General features: G+C 38.4%; 2 protein-coding genes across 8 annotated transcripts in view; one reads left to right on the top strand and one right to left on the bottom strand.

Moving 5' to 3' along the window:
* Positions 1–56: 56 nt before the first annotated feature.
* On the bottom strand, positions 57–18,926 carry LOC109039955 (uncharacterized). Of its 6 annotated transcripts, XM_019055706.2 has the most exons (3): positions 18,478–18,889; positions 9,791–9,875; positions 6,412–7,276 (listed from the first exon to the last, which is right to left on the bottom strand). In XM_019055706.2, the coding sequence occupies exon 3, from the start codon at positions 7,251–7,253 to the stop codon at positions 6,978–6,980; it is 276 nt and encodes a 91-aa protein (XP_018911251.2). In that variant the 5' UTR covers positions 7,254–7,276; positions 9,791–9,875; positions 18,478–18,889; the 3' UTR covers positions 6,412–6,977. The 6 variants fall into 6 exon arrangements, 3 of the variants coding, with proteins under 3 accessions (XP_018911251.2, XP_018911238.2, XP_018911245.2); XR_011899271.1 differs by lacking the exons at positions 6,412–7,276; positions 9,791–9,875 and adding an exon at positions 57–745 and having other exon boundaries at positions 18,478–18,926; XR_011899272.1 differs by lacking the exons at positions 6,412–7,276; positions 9,791–9,875 and adding an exon at positions 57–740 and having other exon boundaries at positions 18,478–18,926.
* Positions 13,332–20,671, top strand: part of NKCC (sodium potassium chloride cotransporter) — a 39,325-nt gene continuing 31,985 nt past the window's right edge. The window contains exon 1 of one of the 2 annotated variants that reach the window (XM_072296948.1): positions 13,332–13,454. In XM_072296948.1, the coding sequence (XP_072153049.1) occupies positions 13,407–13,454 (48 nt within the window). In that variant the 5' untranslated portion in view covers positions 13,332–13,406. Of the gene's footprint in view, positions 13,455–17,138; positions 17,542–20,671 lie in introns of those variants that run through there. The other variant, XM_019055671.2, reaches the window with a different exon arrangement.

The raw sequence follows: 20,671 nt of genomic DNA, 5'->3' as shown, positions 1-20,671 counted from the left end.
AATCACTATTCTACATTTCCATAGACATTCTGTAACCTAATAAGGGAGGTGTTAATGACCAAATTGCTTTAAAATAAACGATTATTACCACTACGTATAATCTTCATATTTTCTTTATTTTTAATTTTTGTTTGCTCTCAAGTGAGCTGTCTCACCGTAGAATTTCCAAGTTTTTTAAATTACATGAATTTCATGTTCAATTAGAAACTACTGATAAAACTGCGTATGAAATTACCCTTGGTCCATGAAAGGAACACGTATTGGATGAGATAAGACCAAATGACTCAATTTGCCAATATACATGTAGGTAAATGAAAAATATCGCCTGATGAAGTCACAAGTCGATAAATTTTTTCACTCTTTAATCGATCGCTCAGCACCCACAGATGAAGCAATACAATTTGTGCGTACAAATTCTCCATTGGATGAGCTCCGAAGACTGGTTCAGTTCAATACTCCGGGAGATGCGGGTCGTATGATATAATGCCATCTCCTTCACCAAGCAACCCTTCATCAGGTAGAGGGTAACCCTCTGACAGAGGCTCATCAGCCAAATATCCGGCTTCGTTTATTCTCGGATCGATACCATAACTATAAGGCGTAGGTTGAAGGATGATCGGTGTGGAGCCGTACGTCGAGTCAATGGCGACCTCCTCACAGGGCATTCCAATTACTCCCGCTACAAGGAGGGTAAACAAGGCTGCGCTGAAAAGCTGCATCTTGACGTTCTGCTTTGAACACTATTCTGAAAATATCATACAAGTTTAAGCAGCGCATTTTCAAAGAATCCAAGCCATAAAAAAAGGAAACAAGATCCTAATAGCAGAATGGACCACTAGACAAGGTACGAATTTAAGCAATCTGATACAAGTTTCTTAACCAGAATTTCACGTAGAACACGATTCACACTACGAAAATTACCGAAATCAACTTCTAACGAAGATATTAACGTTTTTATTTCGCACTGATTACGAGGAATTTGAACTGCCCGCTCACAAGAAACTCAAAGCTCTACGTGAGTCAAATCGCGCACTACAACGGTTTCAGCAAGCTTCTCAATCGAGCAATGTTCATTTTCCACCATGTGTTGTTCAAACTATTGGTAATTTGCTATAGCTGAGCCAAAGTGTCAAGATTGAAGTTGAAGATTTTTACATCGCAGAGACTGTCTTGATAAACATTTAGCGCGCGATGTGAATCACGTAGAGCATTGGGTTTTCATGAGCGGATGGTTTGAATTCACGCATCAAGAATCATTAAATATCTTCGTCAGGAGTTGATTTTGGTAATTTTCGTTGTGCGTATCGTGTTCTACGTGAAATTTTGGTTGAGAAACATGTATCAGAATGCTGAAATTCGTACCTTGTCTAGTGGTCCATTGAGGTGTTTGGAGGACAAAGCACACAAGGGCAGTTGTTACTACTTCGAGAAATGCGTGTTTGAAGTTTTGAAATTACATGGATCTTCATGGCGGGAAGAAAGTTCAAACTGACTTTTTGATGCTTAAAAATTGGAATTTGGGAACGAATTTTTCAGTTAATATGCGAAAAGACTAGTTCTACTTGAAACCATTACTACCTCTATTTTTTTTCAAAAACTGCACTATGCGCCTCCAAGCCCCTCAATTGATTCACACATAACATGTCAATTCCTGCCTCATTAAATGAACGAATTGTTCCTACAAGGGAACAAGTCCTGAGATAAGCCCTGGGTTACGCAGGGACACTAGCATTTTGGGGCTCATCTAAAAAATGGGCTCCCCCTCCCGCCTAGAATCCAAACAACTACCTATAATAAACAATAATTCTTCCCGTTTTTAAGGTACAGCCGAGTACTAAAATTTTAGGTTTTAAAATTTTTGTTTTGTCTTTCATCCAACGCTGGCTGTGTTGCATCCAAGGCTGTGTTTTCAGCCGAAAGGTTTTGGTGTCATTTGTGGGAAAAAAGCCTCGTTACCTGCTATTAAATCGTTCATTATGTTATATCTTACCACGGGCTGCGGAGCATGCGACACATCTCAAATGAAAGAACCCGTAAGAAAGTATTGTTAGACTTAACTATTTGATTGAAACGTGCATTGCAATATTGCCAAAAATTGTGAAAAATGACCATTTCAGAGGGAATTTTTAAATCAGTAGATCTCGAAGTTCCATGGACCCCTTCTTAGTCATGTCTATAGAACAACGCAACTGGTTTTTATCGTGTGGCCGTCTTACGTTTAATGATTTAAAAGTACCTAACAGCACGTGTCAGTTTTTAAAAATCAAGTTTAAGAAGTATTTACTCACTTACAATTTTGAGTGATGATCTCAACTATTGTACTGTTAAACTTGAGTGGGAGACTGAACCTTTTATATCGTTTGTTCAATGATCATTGTTATACATAAATGTTGATATTGAAATCATTATCATATCTTCATGCATGAAAACTCATTTTAACCCTCCCAATTCAAGCTAGAAAAAAATAAACTCCATTGTTTCTACTTTTTGCAGTGATATAATTTTCAACTGCTTACGCGTGGCGTTGGAAAGATTACCGAAAGAAAATAATAAATTCCAATAATCACTCTAAAAAGTTGAATTTAAAGGAAAAGAGAAAAAATTGTATTTAGCCTATTAGCATACTGATATAAATTAAGTAGGTACTTCCAGTATCACGCACAGTTACATAAATACTTTAATAGTAGAAGTGAGTTCAAGAATTTAACTACCTTAGCATGAGATACAGGGTTTTCAAAAATCTATTCTTATGTGGTCTCTTTTTTTCTGTTTATTGTTTTAATGATACAAACGCAATAAATAGCTCATGAGAAAAAATATAGATTATTATCATGATAAGACTGCATGTCGTCATATTTGATATCTATTATATGTATGTACATTATCTAAGCACAATATTGGCATCTCATTCTGGAATGGACCACGTTAAGCAGAAAGGAACCAAGCCACATCAGCTATTGCTGTATTTAATTGGGCAGTTTAATTTCTTACATGAAAACAGTTGTTTGGATTTTTGTGCTCATTTCAGTGAATTTCCTGCATAGCATGAAGGCTATTTCAATTGCAATCTTCCGTCGCATTTCTAAGGCGCAATGATACAACTATTTGAACTCTCCGGAATGCGTGAGGTATCACGCCGCATTTGAAGGCGTTTTCAAAACAGCCAGGTTCTGATACCCGGATGATCGTTTTGCATAGTTCATATTCTTTTGTTTTATTCCGTACCACTCGTTTATTTTTAATCCTCGTAGAAAAACCACCCATTTTCTAAATACAATTCTAGCTGAAGCGCACTTAAGCGCATTCATGACTGCAAAAATGTTAACGGAAATCGAAAAGTCCAGCGTGCATGAATTCTATTTCAATTGCAATCTTACGACGCATTTCTAAGGCGCAATGATACAACTATTTGAACTCTCCGGAATGAGTGAGGTATCACGCCGCATTTGAAGGCGTTTTCAAAGCAGCCAAGTTCCGATATCTGAATAATCGTTTTGCATAGTTCATAGTATTTTGTTTTCATTTCTAACCAGATGTTTATTTATAATCCTCCTATAAAAATTACCAATTTGCCATTTACAATTCTAGCTGCAGCGCACTTTAGCTATGCATTCACCACTGCAAAAATGTCAAAAGAAATCGACAAGCCCAGCGTGCATGAAGGCAGGCCCGCCACGAGGGGGGGGGGGGGGGAACTGGGTCCCTGGCACCGGGGCCCGTGTTACCCGTGAAAAACCACTACGAATTCACATGCAACCCTCGTTTCGTAAGAAAAAGTGAAAAATATACCCTAAAAATTTCGCAAAAGGTGAATAGATTTTCAGAAACACGCTAGGGCACTGTAGAATTTTTCTTAAATTTGCAAAGAAGTATACTTCTTGGAAGATTTCTATCAATTATAAGATTTTCAGTACAGAGGGATATTTTTAGTAACTGCATGCGTTTCATTTTCTTCCGTCGTCAGATGCTAAGAGTCTCCAGTCTGGGCATCCTCGACTTCAATGGCTCATGGCTCAACTCCCTTGCCATAGACAAACGAAGGGGGAGTCCAGGGGGGCCTGGCCCTCTTAGAACTGAAAATAGTATCATATGCCCCCCCCCCCAAAAAAAAAAAAAATTTCCAGATGTTTTGAATGCAACAATTCGCAAGTATTTTGTGCTTTAAGTATAAAAAAAAAAAAAAAAAAAAAAAAAAAAAAAAAAAAAAAACATAATTATTCCGCAGAAATTGATGGAAAAATTCTTTATGGAAGCTTCAAAATGCGTCCGATTAGTTGTATAAATTCTAAAATTTCTCGGGGGATGCCCCTCGGACCCCCCCCCCTCCGTGCTTGGGGCCCGGACCTTAAAACTGGTACCAGAGCCCGAGATGAGATGTGGCGGGCCTGGAACAAATGCCACTTTGGATCCAGCAGCCAAAATTTCGCGGGTAGAGAAGCCCAGACAGTTTTCCTTGTTGTATCTAATACCAAGATCTTCCGATGAACGGTCTGACCTCATACTCCTTTGTAAAACTGAGTAGTTTGTTTTTCGTCTGAAAGGATAGAACAATTATTTTGCTCAACTGTAAACTGGGGCTGTTCCCACGTACCTTTTCTTGCTAAAGCCGGAAAGGATCTCAGTAATTGTGCACCATCTATGAGTTATCCTATGAGAATTTTCAAAAGTTCCTGTTCCTTGATTTTTTTTCTTCTTTTTATATATTTATTGAATAGATGCTGTCATGTTTTTGTAAAACTTGGTGTAGGAATAAACAAATTTGCTGCTAGTTCGCCTTCAAATTTGGCGATGCATCCCTACCTCACACCAAAGTTAATTAAGTTGCATCCACCGATTCTCTATGTTTTGAATGTTTCTACGCATCCTGAGGTTAACATGAGCAGTATGAAAGGGACTTTTAAGGAGACTTTAACGCGGAGCTAGAAATATAGAGGTCACTTTTGCAAGTTCTTAATTCCTTAGCTTTATTTAAGTCCATATGTCTCATTAATGTGTTCATTGCTTGTATGGACAACGAGGACCTAATACTTACGTTTGAGGAATGGACCACTAGACAAGGTACGAATTTCAGCATTTTGATACATGTTTTGTAACTAAAATTTCACGTAGAACACGATGCGCACATAGAAAATTACCGAAATTAACTCCTTACGAAGATATTTAATGATTCTTGATGCGTGAATTCAAACCACCCGCTCATGAAAACTCAATGCTCTACGTGATTCACATCGCGCGCTAAACGTTATCGTGACAGTCTCTGCGATGTAAAAATCTGGCAACCTCAATCTTGACGCTTTGGCTCAGCTATAGCAAATTGTTTATAGTTTGAACAACACATGGTGGAAAATGAACATTGCTCGGTTGAGAGGCTTGCTGAAACCGTCGTAGTGGGCGATTTGACTCGCGTAGAGCTTTGAGTTTCTTGTGAGCGGGCAGTTCGAATTCCTTGTAGCGCCAATGTGAAATAAAAACGTTAATATCTTTGTTAGGAGTTGGTTTCAGTAATTTTCGTTGTGTGAATCGTGTTCTACGTGAAATTCTGGTTAAGAAACATGTATCAGATTGCTTAAATTTGTACCTTGTCTATTGGTCCATTATTAATAAATTGACAGCCGCATGCACAACCATGCAAAGGGAAAACGCTGCATGTGCATCCGCATGTTGCCAAATATCTCTCAATAAAGTACAATTTTGGAGGAAACTTATGAATATTTTTCATAACTACAAGGAAATCCTTCTTAATCGTGAACAACGATTACGGTGATACACGAAGCGCGTCGCTTGAAAACAAAATCGTTGACAGTTCGCCTTCAAATTCGGCGATGCAACCCAACCCCGCATAGAAGTTAATTAAGTTGTATCCACCGATTGGCTGTACTCTGAAATGTTTATGTCTGTCCTGAGGACTTATTTGTTACTCTTGAGGTATTATCAATAAGTTGACAGAAATGCCCAGTGCACAGTCATGCAAAGAAAAAACGGCGTATGTGCATTCGAATGTTGCCAAATGTTCCTTGAAAATACCATTTTTAAAGAAAAATTTTCTTTGACAGTTTCAATTGATTGAGGTAAAATTACGAGGAAACTCTCTGAAATTTTGGAAGAATAATATTCAAAATGTGTCCCATTAAGGGAGGTTTTCGATCCAACAGGTTTAAGGGTCTACAATAAAAAAACAATTTAAAAAGCGGGTAGGTAACAAGGCTAAAATTTTACGAATCGAACCAAAACATTTCGGCTGAAAACTCAGCCATCCCCAGCTGGATAAATAAATAGAAAAATAATAAAAAAAAATCTAATAAAATAGTACCTGGCTGTACCTTTCAAATCAAGAATGTTGTTACCTTTGAGGGTTCTACCATGATAGTCTTTAAGTTTCGACTTCAAAACAAGAGGAAACACCATGTTGGCTGAGTTGGTTACAAAAATATATTTAACATATTTAATAATAATTATATTAAACACACTCATTCGAATAGTAACATTTTAATCTATATTTTAAACATCAAGGTTAATTTACAAACAATTTGACAGGTAAGCATATTGAGCAGTGGCAAAGCGTGCATGATCGATTATCGATATCCCCTCATTTGAAGTTATGGTAAAAATCGATTATGAAGGTGTTCGTTGCGAACAAACCAGCGAACAACTTGTCGATCACTGGGAAAAAAAACGCATTGGATCTAGAGTCCAGACTCTTAAAAACATCGACGAGGAAAAATACTCTTGATTCAATCAGATTTAAACTTAAATCAAGAACCAAGCTTCTTAATTCGAGCGGATTTCCTTTTGATTTAAGCTTGAATCTGATTGAATCAAGAGTCCTTTTTCTCGTCAATGGTTTCAAGGGTCTGGACTCCAGATCCAATGTGTTTTTTCCCCCAGTGATCGATCCTTTTCCATCGGTTTAAATGACGGATAAATCGATATATCGCGAATCACGCCACGCCACTGATATCGAGCTACACCCTACTAAGTTATTTTTCGATCATGGGGGGTCCAAGCGCCTGGCCATCGTCGTCGTAGGCGATGATCTCTTCGTTGAGCGGATTGTATTCCTCGGCTAAGTAGGGCTCCGCCTGCGGGACGTCGAAGTAGGCGGTGTCATCGCCCGAGTAGTAGCTGAGGTCCTCGTTGGGGTAGTCCAAGTCCTCTGTGACCACAGCAGGTTCGCTGGGGATAAGCTGGGCGCAGCATTGGAGAGCACCAAACACGACCAGAGTAATCACCAGAGCCACCCTTATTCCTAGCATTATGCCGTTCGCTTTTCGCCGACCTGAAATTGAAAGCAACATTAGGCGAATTTCACGCGACTGGATTTGGTTCATTTTATGGACATTTTTTTCAACCCACTTTACTAGAGTACCTTTGTGGGGAGAGTATTGAATACTCTAAAATTCGGAGGTTAGGTTTGATTAGGTCATGTAGCTCTTGGGGCCCAAAAACGCAGCCAACCCATGAAATCGAATTATCCAGTGGTACTTATTTAAACTCCGAGATGAGTAGGTACACTGATCAAAAATTATAAAAGCACTTTTAAAACTTTATTTATAAGCTCACGTATTTAGCCTACCAACCATTTTTACTATTTTACTAGCATGAATTATTAGAAAACGCAAAAATTCCCATTGGAACTGGTCTGGGCCTTGGAAGGCTCCGCACTCCGGTTCGAAAAAGGGGGTGGGGATTCGATGAATAAAAATTCCTCGAGACCGTAATATTTAATTTTTTCAAAACAATCTTAGTACCTACCCTATTCTAGAGGACTTTTGTGGACCACTTTCTGAAGCACGTAGCATTGTGGGTGCCCAAAGAGAAAATTTACGAACATTTTTTCGTGTCACCAGGTCTATTTTGACTCGTTTTCATGCAGACATCCTCTCAACATGTCATCAGATCTTCCAAAAATTTAATTTTTATCCTTAAATTGCTGAATAACCAAAACCTTTATTTGCCATGATTATAAATGTCTGGTGATAGAGGAAAACAACTTATTTCTAGATTTCAAATGGAATACACATTAAACAATTAATTCTGATACTTATTTTCACAGGGGGAACATTTTTCATCCAGCAAGTAGAGACTATTTAGATTTTACATTTATTTACAACGCACAATAAGAGTACATTCTGTCAATAGGTATACCATTCACTCTTATTATAGTTTTTACATTAAACCATTAAATATTCAACTTTAAAAACACGACGGAATTTTAGGAATTATGTGATTCAAATAGAACATTTTCATTTCAAAGTATGTACAGTAATAATTTGCTAAATACAATCTTGGTGAAGTCTTAACACTTACCTGAAGTAAAAGAAGAGGTGCCCAAGATCCCGACCAGCTAAACTTAGAAACCAATTGTGACCGTCAAATTTAAGTTCATCGAGTTTTCATTCATTCCTTCATTAATATTCATATAATAAATCGGACGAATTGAATTACTTTTTTCTTAGGCAATGATTCATTACGCTATTTCAGACTCCATTATACGTGGAACAATGAACAAGATTGTTTTTAAATTAGTTAATACATTAGCGCTTTGCTCTTATCTATTTTGTCTATGGCAAGACAAAGAAAACTCATTTTTATCTTAAAACGCACGACTAAGAATACGATTACCGATAAAATTGGAGGGCTAAACCATAAGTTACAGTAACGCTTTTGTGACAACCGGGGAACAGATGTCTCAAACGTACAAATATATGCTTTGCGGATTCAAACATGGGCAAATCACGTGAAGATTTTCGCATTTATCGGTCTTTTGGTAGAAAATACCTCAATAATTGAACATTTTTCAATTTAATGTTTCATTAATGTCTCTAAGTTTTGATTCTTATGGTTTGATTTATTTCTTCCATACAACATTTTGTATTTTCTAAAAGCTATAACATCAGATTTCTCGGCACTTCCTCAAATTCAAACTATATGGCTACCTATGAAAATTGCGACTGAACATATCATCCAGCCAAGTGGATGGATTCGTGAATTTAAAGATGGAGTTAAAGGAATCTTGAAATTATTTTCCGAGATTAAATGTTTTCCCCACGATGCAGAGGGGATTCGTGGATACAGTTGCCTTTAAAGTCTTAGCTATGATGATTGCTGATTCTACGATGATCTTGCTGAAGAAATATCCTGATAGGTATTAATGGAGATGGGGAAAACTAATTTTTAAAAAAATGTTTGTGTTGACTTACCTACTTGTCTGCGTATATCTAGTTCATGAATTCGTCCCTACCATTTGCGGACGAATTTTATGAGCTATACGCGGACGAGTAAGTCAACACAAACATTTTTCAAAAATCAGTTTTCCACCCTGACTTTTCGAGGATAAGAGCCTCCAGCAGAGATCTTATACAGCAAATGATCTCATTTAGCTCCTCATGTTTTTCTTGAAAGCCTGTTTGTAAGAATAAGCTGGTCGACATTTGTTTCTTCTCTTGAAATTTGCTTTTAAGTATATAGCGCTGTTTCCGAAACTGACCTTAACTCTCATCGGGCAGATAAAATTTGCCAGAAAAAACGGGATTTTCCCTCAAAAATCTAGCCTTCCTGGAGAAAATTCCGAAGTCCAGTAAACCGGAATATGATGAAGAAAAATAAAAGGTAATTTTTGAATTTAGCAGCAGGAAACAAACAAAATTACGTCCCCGGAACGCCAGAGAATAGTCTCTGTTTTTGATAGCGATTTCTTTTTTGTCAAGGGCCTGGATTCACACGCGATCATGCGCCATCATATTTGAACTAATCCGTGCAGTGAATTTACATTATTGAAGTAGATACTTACTTGTCAACAAGTTGCTATTGACAATTACGATATTTCACTCCACTTTCACCAGTAGTCGTGCTCTAATAGCCACGCGCTTTCATACCTAAAAAATATTCACGTCTTGGAGTGAATGTCAGCTGATTTTTAAGTTTTTTTAAGAGGAAAAATTAGTGAGAAGTACTCAACAGTTTCCAATTAAAAGTACCAATAATGGGTTAAAAAATGTCTTAACATGGAAATGTAGCTCCGTTCTTTCGTCTGAGGAACGAAGGCTTGTGCGCTTGCGGAGTTGTAGGAAGCACGCAAAACACTATCACTGCCCATCGGATGGTATTAAGCGAAATTGAAGGAGCTTTAAAGTTACTAATTTCTGTTGGTAGAAGGGAGTGTGTAAAATGAAGGGAAAACAGTTTTGTAAAATATGTAAGATTAACTTCTGTCAGAATCTTCTCAACACATTTGCTTCACTGAGACATATTTTAGAGTTAAGTTTGAGTTAAAGTTGCCGTCGAACAGATATGATTTCAATATCGAAGGGTTATGTTTTACCGCATTCATAGAAATGATATTCATTTCAAACTGTTTCACTTCAAGTTTCTGGACTGCGTATTTCAAAGACGAGTCATTTTATCATCCTTTTGGAGAAGTCCCTTCGACGCAGGCATACTTTAAGTTAAATGAGTTCAAAATTCACATCAATTTTACTACAGGTTTGGTCCGAGAATATTTTATAATAAAGCCCTGTTGAAATACTTCATCAAGGCTAAATCCTGCTCTGCATCAATGGTAAACCTAAACAGCACACGTGCCCGCATTACGATATTGTAGCATTCACTTTTTTGTTTCATTGCTTCAAGAAAGTAATGGTAATTCCCCCTCCCCCACAAAATTTGTACTCTAAATGCTTGAAAAGGTAATGAAATCCAAAATGGTATGTAATAACGATTAGTGGTGTTTTGATAGACTTTCTGTCATATTCAATTATTTTTGTGGAAAACTAGTCAACGTTATTTCTTGAAAACTTCCTTGATTTTTCCTCTCTGTTAATAGCAGAATATTCTGTATACATTTCAAGCTATAAAGGGGACTTGTTACTCTTCGAAAAAATGAAGTAGGAGCATAAAAAAAACTCCGCAAAAGAGATACTCGGTTTCGCACTTTAACAATCTAAATAATCACTAACGAACCATTGTCTTTTACTTCTTCCTTTGTAAAAATGTCCCTTTAATTTGTGAGTCGGAATTTTGTTTTAAAAAATCAATTTACCTCTCAAAATTTTAAACAAGCATTTTCATTTTGAAGGGAATTTGGGAAAACAAATTGGAAGAAGTTACACCCCGCCCCGGCCCCCCCCCTCCTCCAAAAAATATATAACCTAAAGGTTAAGGCTGAAGTTCCTTCTCAACCTCGCCAGGCCTTTGACAGGTGCTATTACCCAGATCCCCTCCACCCTCTCTCTATGTTCTTGACATCATTCATACGACGTTGAGGCATGACATTGGACCCCGTAGGTATATACCGGTCGAAAATTTAGGCACCCATTCAATTTGAAGTACCGCAACTCCTCCCTACGTGTTTACCATCTTGTTCACACATCTAGTTTTAGTCAGAGTAGTTGTAGTGCCTCTCACATTAATTAGGCGTCGCGTATCACGCTACGACGCTACGCTACCACCGCACCGCGACGCCAAGCTGGTCACTATGTTTGCCACTTCCAAGTGCAAGGTCACGGCTGGGCATCCACCTGTATCGCGGTGTTGCCTCTTCCTTGTCGAATTGATATTTTTTTTTTAAATTAATAATAACAATTTATTTTTTTTCCATCCGCTCCAACAAAAGAATACAAACAATAAAGTGATGATGAAAGTTTTAAACACATAAACTAAAAGAATAGATATTGATGGTGCGGTTACGAAAATGCGCATCTTTATATGGGGGGGGGGGGGGTTTCAAAATTTCCGTTCCTCCTACATTTTGAAAGAGAATACTAATGGAAGTATGGCATATCAGATTTTTATCTAAGTGTGCAAGAAAAGGCAAGGAAGCGCGAAGAACAGCAAGGAACAGCCAGGAACCGCAAGAAAGTGCAGCAAAGTGCAATTATTTGCAGCAAAATGGGAACTAAGTTCTTCGAAGTGCTACGAAATGCCACGAAGTTCAACGAACTGCAAAGGCTTGACCACTAAACGAGATGCGAGTATGTGCATTCCGATAAACATATGTTCCCTCATCACTATGTCAATTAAAATACGATTTGCGAAACGAAAATTACTGAAGTTAGTTCCTAACGAAGATATTAGAAGTTTTTCGATGCGTGAATTCAAACCTCCCGCTCATGAAAAAACAAAAGTCTATGAAAATATGGCAACCTCAATCTCGGTGCTTAGGCTAAGTTGTTGTACGTGGTTTACACTTCGAACAACAGAAGGTGGAGAGGGAACATTGCTCGATCATGAAGCCTGCCTACACCGTTTTAGTTCGCGATTTGATTAATAAAAATTAGACAGCTGTTTTTCTTAAGAGCGGGAAATTCAAAATTCCCGTGACTAATGTGAACTGAAAACGTTAGTATGTTAAGTAGGACTTGCTTCTCACAACTGAGGCACTGGATGCGAAAAGGGCACTTTCTCGATTGCGGTGTTTCAGAATCTCTGTTGCGAATTAATCCCTTGGAGAAGAATTCAATGGGTGACTTTTCCAGAATTCTTTCCATGGAAAATTGTAGAATCATAAGAAATATTCAGTAATAAAAGTTTTAGTGAAATGTATGCATTCACTTTCCTTACAATGAATGAAATATTAGACGATACTCTGAAATACTGCAACCGAGAAGTGCCCTTTTCGCACAAAGTGCCTCAACTATTGTTGCACGAATAGTGCTCTACATTCAATTTTGGTTAGGGAAACGTGTATCAAAGTATTTCAATTCCAGCTTTAACCCGTGGTCCAGTGCACTCAAGGGTTGATCGAAATTCTTGAGGAAAGTAACCCACCCAATTCGCTCGTGCCTTTATGGAGGATTATTTTCAGCGGATTTTTTCCATTGGATGTGTCTAAAAAAGGGACGAAAAAACTGATGACATTATCCATCTATCTAGCAATACCGCTTCAAGCGATGTTCCGTCTGCTCTACATTCAATTTTGCTTAGGGAAACGTGTATCAAAATATTTCAATTCCAGACTTAACCCGTGGTCCAGTGCACTCAAGGGTTGATCGAAATTCTTGAGGAAAGTAACCCACCCATAATCGCTAGTACCTTTATCGAGGATTATTTTCAGCGGATTTTTTCCATTACAGGTGTTTAAAAAAGGACGAAAAAACTGATGACATTATCCATCCATCTAGCAATACCGCCTCAAGCTATGTTCGGTCTGCATCGGGTGGAAACTAGTGCATTCCGGATTGATCCCATACTGACTAATTGCCACTGATCACAATTTCTAATCTACCCATCCAACGATTACACCGCTTTTCGGAGCGCTTTAATCCATAAATAATCCAGTGCAATGAATCTTTATCATCGCATCAGTTTCAGCGTTTTGTGTGCAAATTAGCCCAGGGAAAACTGTAGCACGACGCCCAGAACCAATCCCTTGTTCCGAGTGTACGGCATTATTGAGACTACTGTTCAAAATGCAGGGTATCTCATTGGGTAATAACAGGTACTCCTCCAATATTCCGGTAAGTCTTTGTTTCGTATGGTAAGTGTGAAAAGAACTCTCTTAAATATTCATATGGATTCTCGTTCATCACTTGTTAACAAAGACAATGTATACTTCAGAACCCCCCCCCCCCCCCCCCACCAAGAATCTGAGCGATCTATTCGAGTGAGGCAAAATTTAAGGTCAGGGGTCAACGATATTTTTCCCTAATGGTGATTGATCATCAAATTGTTGAGCATAAAATTCGCCAAACAATGGCCTCTGAATGTCGGGTGAGGCACTTTGCCAAGAGATTTTTTGTAAATTAGAAGCATATTTTCATTGTTCGCCTTATACGCTCATTCTGTCCAGTTCCCCTTCAATACTAAAATAGGCAATGTGAGCGGCTTGGGAGCAGTAATTGCTGCTTGCAGTAGTGTGGTTACGTTTATTCGTATCAAACATTACATTAGTAAGCTAATATCTGCTAACAGTGCGTTATTCCGCGCTTCTTCTTACCAGTTCGCCTTCAATGCGAAAGTAGGCAATGTGGGCGGCTTAGGAGCAGTAATAGTTGCTTGCAGAACCGAAGCCATGTTCATTCGCTTTAAACATTGTATCGAATGACTACTTAAAGTACGTTGCCTCTACATTACAAGGACTATTGAGAGGGCAGTAGTGCAGGGTCTCTAAAATATATTACCTCTACCTGTTAACGAATCTCGTTAACAGTTTATACCCGTTCGTTGACGAAGTAGATTTTTTGAACATTCAATCAGAGTCCGACGAGTTTATGCAGGCTTTTGACATAACGTTTCCCTCAATAACAAACAGTGACAAATAGCACAAGTTGGCAACACTGTTATTCTTGCATTTATAGTGAATATCGATCATAAGTGAGGCAGGTTACCTCATCTAGAATTGGTCGTTTTACGTGCATGTAGATGAAGAAAAAAAAGTGTAGTCAACTTGCGAGGATTGCCGCTGAAAACAAGTCCACAACTTCTTTGTAAGCCCTTCCGCCGTGAACCGTAAACTTTTGACGAAAATTAAGTTACAGGCAATTGGACGGGAGGGTTAGACCACGCCCATTTTATTACGATAAATGGGAACGAAATATTTTTTTTGATGACGTATTTTGTAAAATTATTAAGAATTTCAATAACTACTCTGGGACCAAAAACTTGAAGGAAACATATAGGGGGATGATGGCTACTGCATGTATACCCGGTGACCATTCTGAGCGTCATTTAATGACGTCATCAGATACAGCACCATGAAATTCCTAATTAGGTATGAGCCGTTCTTTAAAGAAACGACTCGTGGGATTCTGGTGCTAGCTCAGATTGTGTAACGTCTTATGTAATTTGTAGTAAATAAAGAAAAAATTAGTGACTATTTTAATGAGAAATGAATAACAACTCTGAAGATTTGGGGAGGGGAGTTCTAGTCGGGCTTTCATATTGGTCAGCTGTAATGATGTATGGAGTCACGTGCAATTTTCGCAGTATTGCAAAACCTATATGCATCGTTTACAAATAGTTACTAAATTTGACTTACATTGCAAACGATCCAATAAGAACGCCAAAATCTTAGTTTTCAGGAAACACGATATTGAACCATATAAAATATTATACAACATGGAAGCAAATGAATTTTCATAATTATCCATCATTGAGCAATTAATGTTGTTTGTTCCTTCATGTGATTTTAGTGGGTACATATAGATTCAAACCAAAAAAATATATACTTCAATCTCTTTTTTACATATTTGATGCATTTAATTTGATCGAATAATGTATATTTATATGCACTATTCAAGGTCCGGTGATGGCGATTGTGGCAGGAAGAAGAGAAGATCGCTTTTCCAGTCAAACATTTTACCACTCCAATTTCTCTACAGTTATCTACAGGTTTAACTGTGAGTAAGTACATCAAACACTCACAAATGGTTATAGGCGCATGCTATACAAATAATTCAGGGATTTGCCACAAATTCTAAGTATATAAATATTTTTTTTTTATTTTTGATCATACGAGTATTCAATCTTAACGATGCTATATAAATCATTCTGGCGTATTTCAAGTATCACGATGTTTAATTACTGAATTGTCCTGAATTGTCTCAAGTGGCTCTGAATGCACTGGCTTCGAAAGAGATGCCATAAATGTATTCAGCTTTTGACTTTCAACTTCAACGATGGTAGTTCAAAAATCGTATGTTACTTCTACATCGACACTCTGCATACAATAAATTGATTTAAGTCGGCATGTTTTGTCACAAGGCATATTTTACGTACAGCCATACAGACAAAATTTGCAGAGGTTTAGTTTCCTTACTTTCGATTAAATTTTGATACAGAAGTATCAATACCCATACTATCAAAAAGGCAGCACAAATTGTGTTTAAAAGTGTGAGACCATATCGGTTATTCTAACTAAAACTGTCAACGTACTCAACAATAGTTACATGATAGAAATTCTCTTATTGTGTTATTTCTGTTCCATAAATTAAGCAAAGGTATGGCGAATTCCTTAAGTCATTTTTCCGTGCAATTTTCACCAACTTTCTTATTTTTTCTCCATCTTTGTGACAATTAAATTGAATTTGTTTTTGAAAGCACAGATGAGAAGCACTATCACGTACTCTAATTAAATAATTGGTAAGCATGATTCAGCATTGCCCCAACAAGTATATGGATTGCTTAAGTCAAAAAATACGCATCTCCATTGCAACGTTTCAATATCTACAATTAAGTTCTAATATTGGGAAAGAAAACTAAGCAAGGTGGTGCGTAGTTATCGACTTTATTCGTCAATATTACGTGAAGCTCTGTTCAAAAATATTAAGGCGCTGGGAAGTTGGGGGAGTGTGTACTTTGCGATGTATCGATTGATTTGTCAATTTAACCTCTGGAAAAGGATCGATAAACAGGGTGTTCGCGACGAACATTTGGATAATCGATTCTTTACCATAGCTTTAAATGGCGAAATATCGATGATCGATCATTTACGCCTCGTCACTGATTCTACTGTCATGATTAGGTAACCTGAAACTTCGCTTTTTTATAAAGCAGACTTTTCAGAGTGTTTACAGGGGGTCCAGCGTCCATACAGAGGGTCCACTGACTCTACCATTCCGCCGTGCTAAGGAAGAACGCCGTATGAACATTCGAGAGTTGCCAAGTTTCCTTTGATAAAATGTTAATTTTTGAGGAAAATTATGAATATTTTTCCTTGATATTTTCAGGAACTTTAGACCAAAATACAAACAAAATTCTCTGAAAAATTGGAAGAAAAATATTCACAAGTTTACCAGGAAATTCGAGTTTTATCAAAGGAAATTTGGCAACGCCTGGAGGTTCATACGGCGTTCTTCCTTAGTACGGCAGAATTATCATCAGTGTGTCGTGTAAACATAATTCCAATGGGAGACGCGGAAAAACGCAAGAGTGGACTAAATATAACCGTCGGCCGTTTTCACACACATCACTTCACACTCGGATCAACCGCCACACATTTCTTAAAGACACAGCTCGGTGTTTGTGAGACATTAACGAGCGATCAGCTATACGGATCGATTATCTAACCACCCGCGGAATTCCATCTATAATGACCAGGACTGCGTCGCATCGTTGTCCTGGGGGGATAAAAAAACTATCGCGCAATCGTCGCGGAGGCTGGCGCGGCTCCAAGATCTTGTGCAGTCATGCTTCGAATCTAGTCCGATCCCAGTTCCGAGCGTTTGGCGTGAAATCCAAAATGGAACCAGGAGGAATCCCTCCTCCCACCGAAAATCCCTGCCGGGCCCCCACCTCGACGCCGTCCTGAAATTTCAAAGATTTCCCCATCGAGTGGTCCCGCGGATGACCGCCGTGAAACGTGGAAAAAAAAAATCCGACGGGTTATACAAAAAGTCGTTACGTAAACCTTTTTAACCTTGCGGCTTTGGAGCATTTGCGAGCTGGCGGCTCGGACTTCTGGTTCATTCCGCGTCCGTCGGTGGATGTTCCATAGCTGTGGTTTGTGAGTGTCATGTGCGATTTACTATGAACGTGCTCGATCCTTTGATTTTCGCCAAATTTTGCCTCAGGCGACAGGTCAAGAAGCGCAGGCGTGATGAGGAGGTAAGAGTTTTAGATACGCACAGTAGAAAAAAAGTGAGCTATACCGTACTCCATAATATAAATCATAAGTAACGCATGACACTTGGAGCTCGAAGCGCTTGGTGGTGGTGGGGGGGGGGGGGGGGGGTAGACCGCGAAGCGGTCAGGGTGCGCACCCCCTTAAATGATAATGTGGGCAGGAAAACACGTTTTCAGTTAATTTCTGTGGGTTACTTTTTATCACGGCTAAACCAGTCAAGTTTTTTGGTTGACGAACTCCTGACCCGTAGAAACTAAGGAGGGATGTCTAGAATCGAACTCGGACCTGGTAGCATCGCAACTAGTTGATAATAATCCATTGCACTAACTACTCGCGCAACTGGCAAGAGCGAAAGCGAGGAACAAGTGAGTACACTAGGGCAGCAAGACACTTTCTTCGTTCTGAGGTGTCTACGAATAGCTCAAGGTTGCGGTTGATTTGACCAGGAATTTGGTCAATCAACCAAATTGTTTTGGATGATCCAACCAAAAGAAAATTAACCAAATTAACCAAACACACGTAAATATTTAACTGCGTGCACTGTCCAGCCGTAGCCGTATCCATGGAATCCATCAATTCTATCGTTTATGTCCCAAAAATCGATAGGCCATGAATCGATGACAGAACTCAAATACCATATATTTTAATAGCAGTGTTTACAAATTTTCGCTCTGTTGTATCTTTTGGGGAACAAAGCAACTTCATCGCTTGAAATAATTAAAACAAATTAAAAGCAACTTTCAATGGCATGAAGTATGAAATAATGTCGCAGAATGGATTTTGTGGTTTTCAAGCTTCATAGGCGGATCCTAAGGGTGGCGTAAGTGTGCGCCCCCTCCCTTTGTCCGAAAAAAGAGGAAGGAAAAGTAAAGAATGAAAGATGAAAAACGGAGAAAAGAAGAAGGAAGGATACTTACATTTGATAATTATTCATGACGAAATTGACTTAACTATGCTTATTAGATGCTTTAAAACTTCAGAAAATGTTTAGAAGAAACTCCCCAGCCTCCTTCCAAACTCCCCTGTTCGAAGAGCCTGGATCTGCCTATGCCAAGCTTAGGCATCGATATGCATGTCCATTAAAAATTACTTAGTTACCACATAATTCAAGCAGAGGAGGCATATTCAAAAGGAAAATATTCTACTGACTAACTGTTCCAGTCGAGAAGATCGAGATACCCCGTAGAGACAAGATGCATTGTAATACTATTGGCCTTTGGCTATAAAATGGGTCAAATAGATGAGTAGTGAGGGAAAGGAGTTATAGATGAAGACTATTTGAATAATGACGTCCAACTGTGGAGGCTCTCCTCTAAGTCAAGTATCGGCTCAACCAAACAGACAGATAACGATGTTTCGACGCTGCTATGGAAGTGGATTTTTGTTGAATTCAAGTTCAAAGATTAGCTGTCGTGAATTTGCTTGTCACCGCAGCAAATATTTGACATGCAGCAGCACTTTTTGCCTAATCGTTCAGGTGAAGGCGAAAAACGTTGCATCAAAAACACAACTCGTCAGCCTCGTTACTTAAAAATATGCGACACCTGAGATTGATTAAAAGGGATACATTTCAAATTTTTGCGGAAAAAACTGAGTTTGCTACCTAAACTCACACAGAAACTCTTACTCGTGGGATGTGCGGATTAACTTTTTAGCACATACTTGGAAAATTGCAATAAACTCCAACGCATGGTGTTTCAAATTGGCAGGAAACTTTATCTATAAAGGCGACGCACTCTACGGTTAAATAATGTTAGTTATGTTATTTATGTTAATTGGTAACGGAGACATACGGTGGTAGCCATTATAAGTTACGCGTGGAGTGGTAAAACTGAGGTGACTTGTCCTTATTAAATGACCTATGTCTTCGCCTTAATGTATTTTTTCAAGCGGTAAGCTCAAAAATGCGCTAATTTTTTACGCATATTCCGAATTTCGAAGTGAACTTCAGACGTTGCCGATGTCGGTACCTCCCGGCTGAAGTATCACAAGCATCTAGTACTTAGGCTTTATGTTGTCAAACTTCTCAAACTTGTTCAATTTTGTATGAAAAAACGAATGAACAAAATTATTTTCCAATTTTACCTAATATTTCTTTTACCATCAAAATTAAATGCTGAAATTTTCACGAAAAGAAATACAAACGTTTTAAAGAGACAATTATACGTTGAGATATTCGGTAACATAGCGTCTAAACATAAATAGTGCTTGTAATGCTTTGGCCGGAAGGTTGCAATGTGCTCATTGTGAATTTCAAGTCATTTTTTTTTGAAAAGTAACTATAATTTTTACTTTAGCAAATATTTCGGGTCGTTCAAATATTACGTTAGCTACTTAAAAGGGTATGAAGTCTGAACTTGTATAAAAGGGATTTTACGAAGGGGAGGAATCAAGTCCAGTCATACGCCTGCCACTCTACTTTAAAAAATATATATATATATATATATTTTTAAGACTACCTCTGTTGGAAAAATTTGGTGAATGGATGAAACAATTGAAAACAGGGTTGATAAGCGGGATGCTTGACATCCCAGATGAGAGGGGTAAGGCCAGTCTTACTTTATTCAAAAGAGATGTTGATGGATTAGGTATCTTACAATGTAAAGGGAGAGAAAACACAAGGGAGTCGGCAAAAATGCCTTGCGAAGTTCTCGAACGGCCTCTTTGGAACAAACTCATTCTTGTAAAAGAATACAAATTGTCCAGTGAAACTTGGCAGCAGCTGATATCACTCGGTTTTCTTTCGAGAAACACCGCCTATTTCTTGACCGTTGGTGTCGATTTGAGGAAGTCCTGAAACTGAATTTGAAGATTCGTGACGAATAGATCTGTTCGCATTAACGAGAAGCTTGTTTGTACGCCCGATGGGCTTCACCCCGCCCCGGTCAATGGCGCTTTGTGTTTGCCCGTTCATCCGTTCTCTATTTGCTCAAAAAACGTGCAAATTTAGCACAATAATTAGCAGAATCCACTAATCTGAAGCGGTAACCCCTGATTGGCTGCTAGTCGGTTGGATCTGCCTGAAACCGGATGAATCCGGACTAATCCCCAATTGTGAGTAAGACGGGCCACTTAAGTTGGTTTCGTCTTAATGACCCATATATCTCCATA

This window comes from Bemisia tabaci, chromosome 1 (assembly GCF_918797505.1).
Source record: "Bemisia tabaci chromosome 1, PGI_BMITA_v3".
NCBI classification, from domain to species: Eukaryota; Metazoa; Arthropoda; class Insecta; order Hemiptera; family Aleyrodidae; genus Bemisia; species Bemisia tabaci.
Note: the sequence above shows the minus strand (reverse complement) of the source record. Positions and strands in the feature narration are given on the sequence as shown.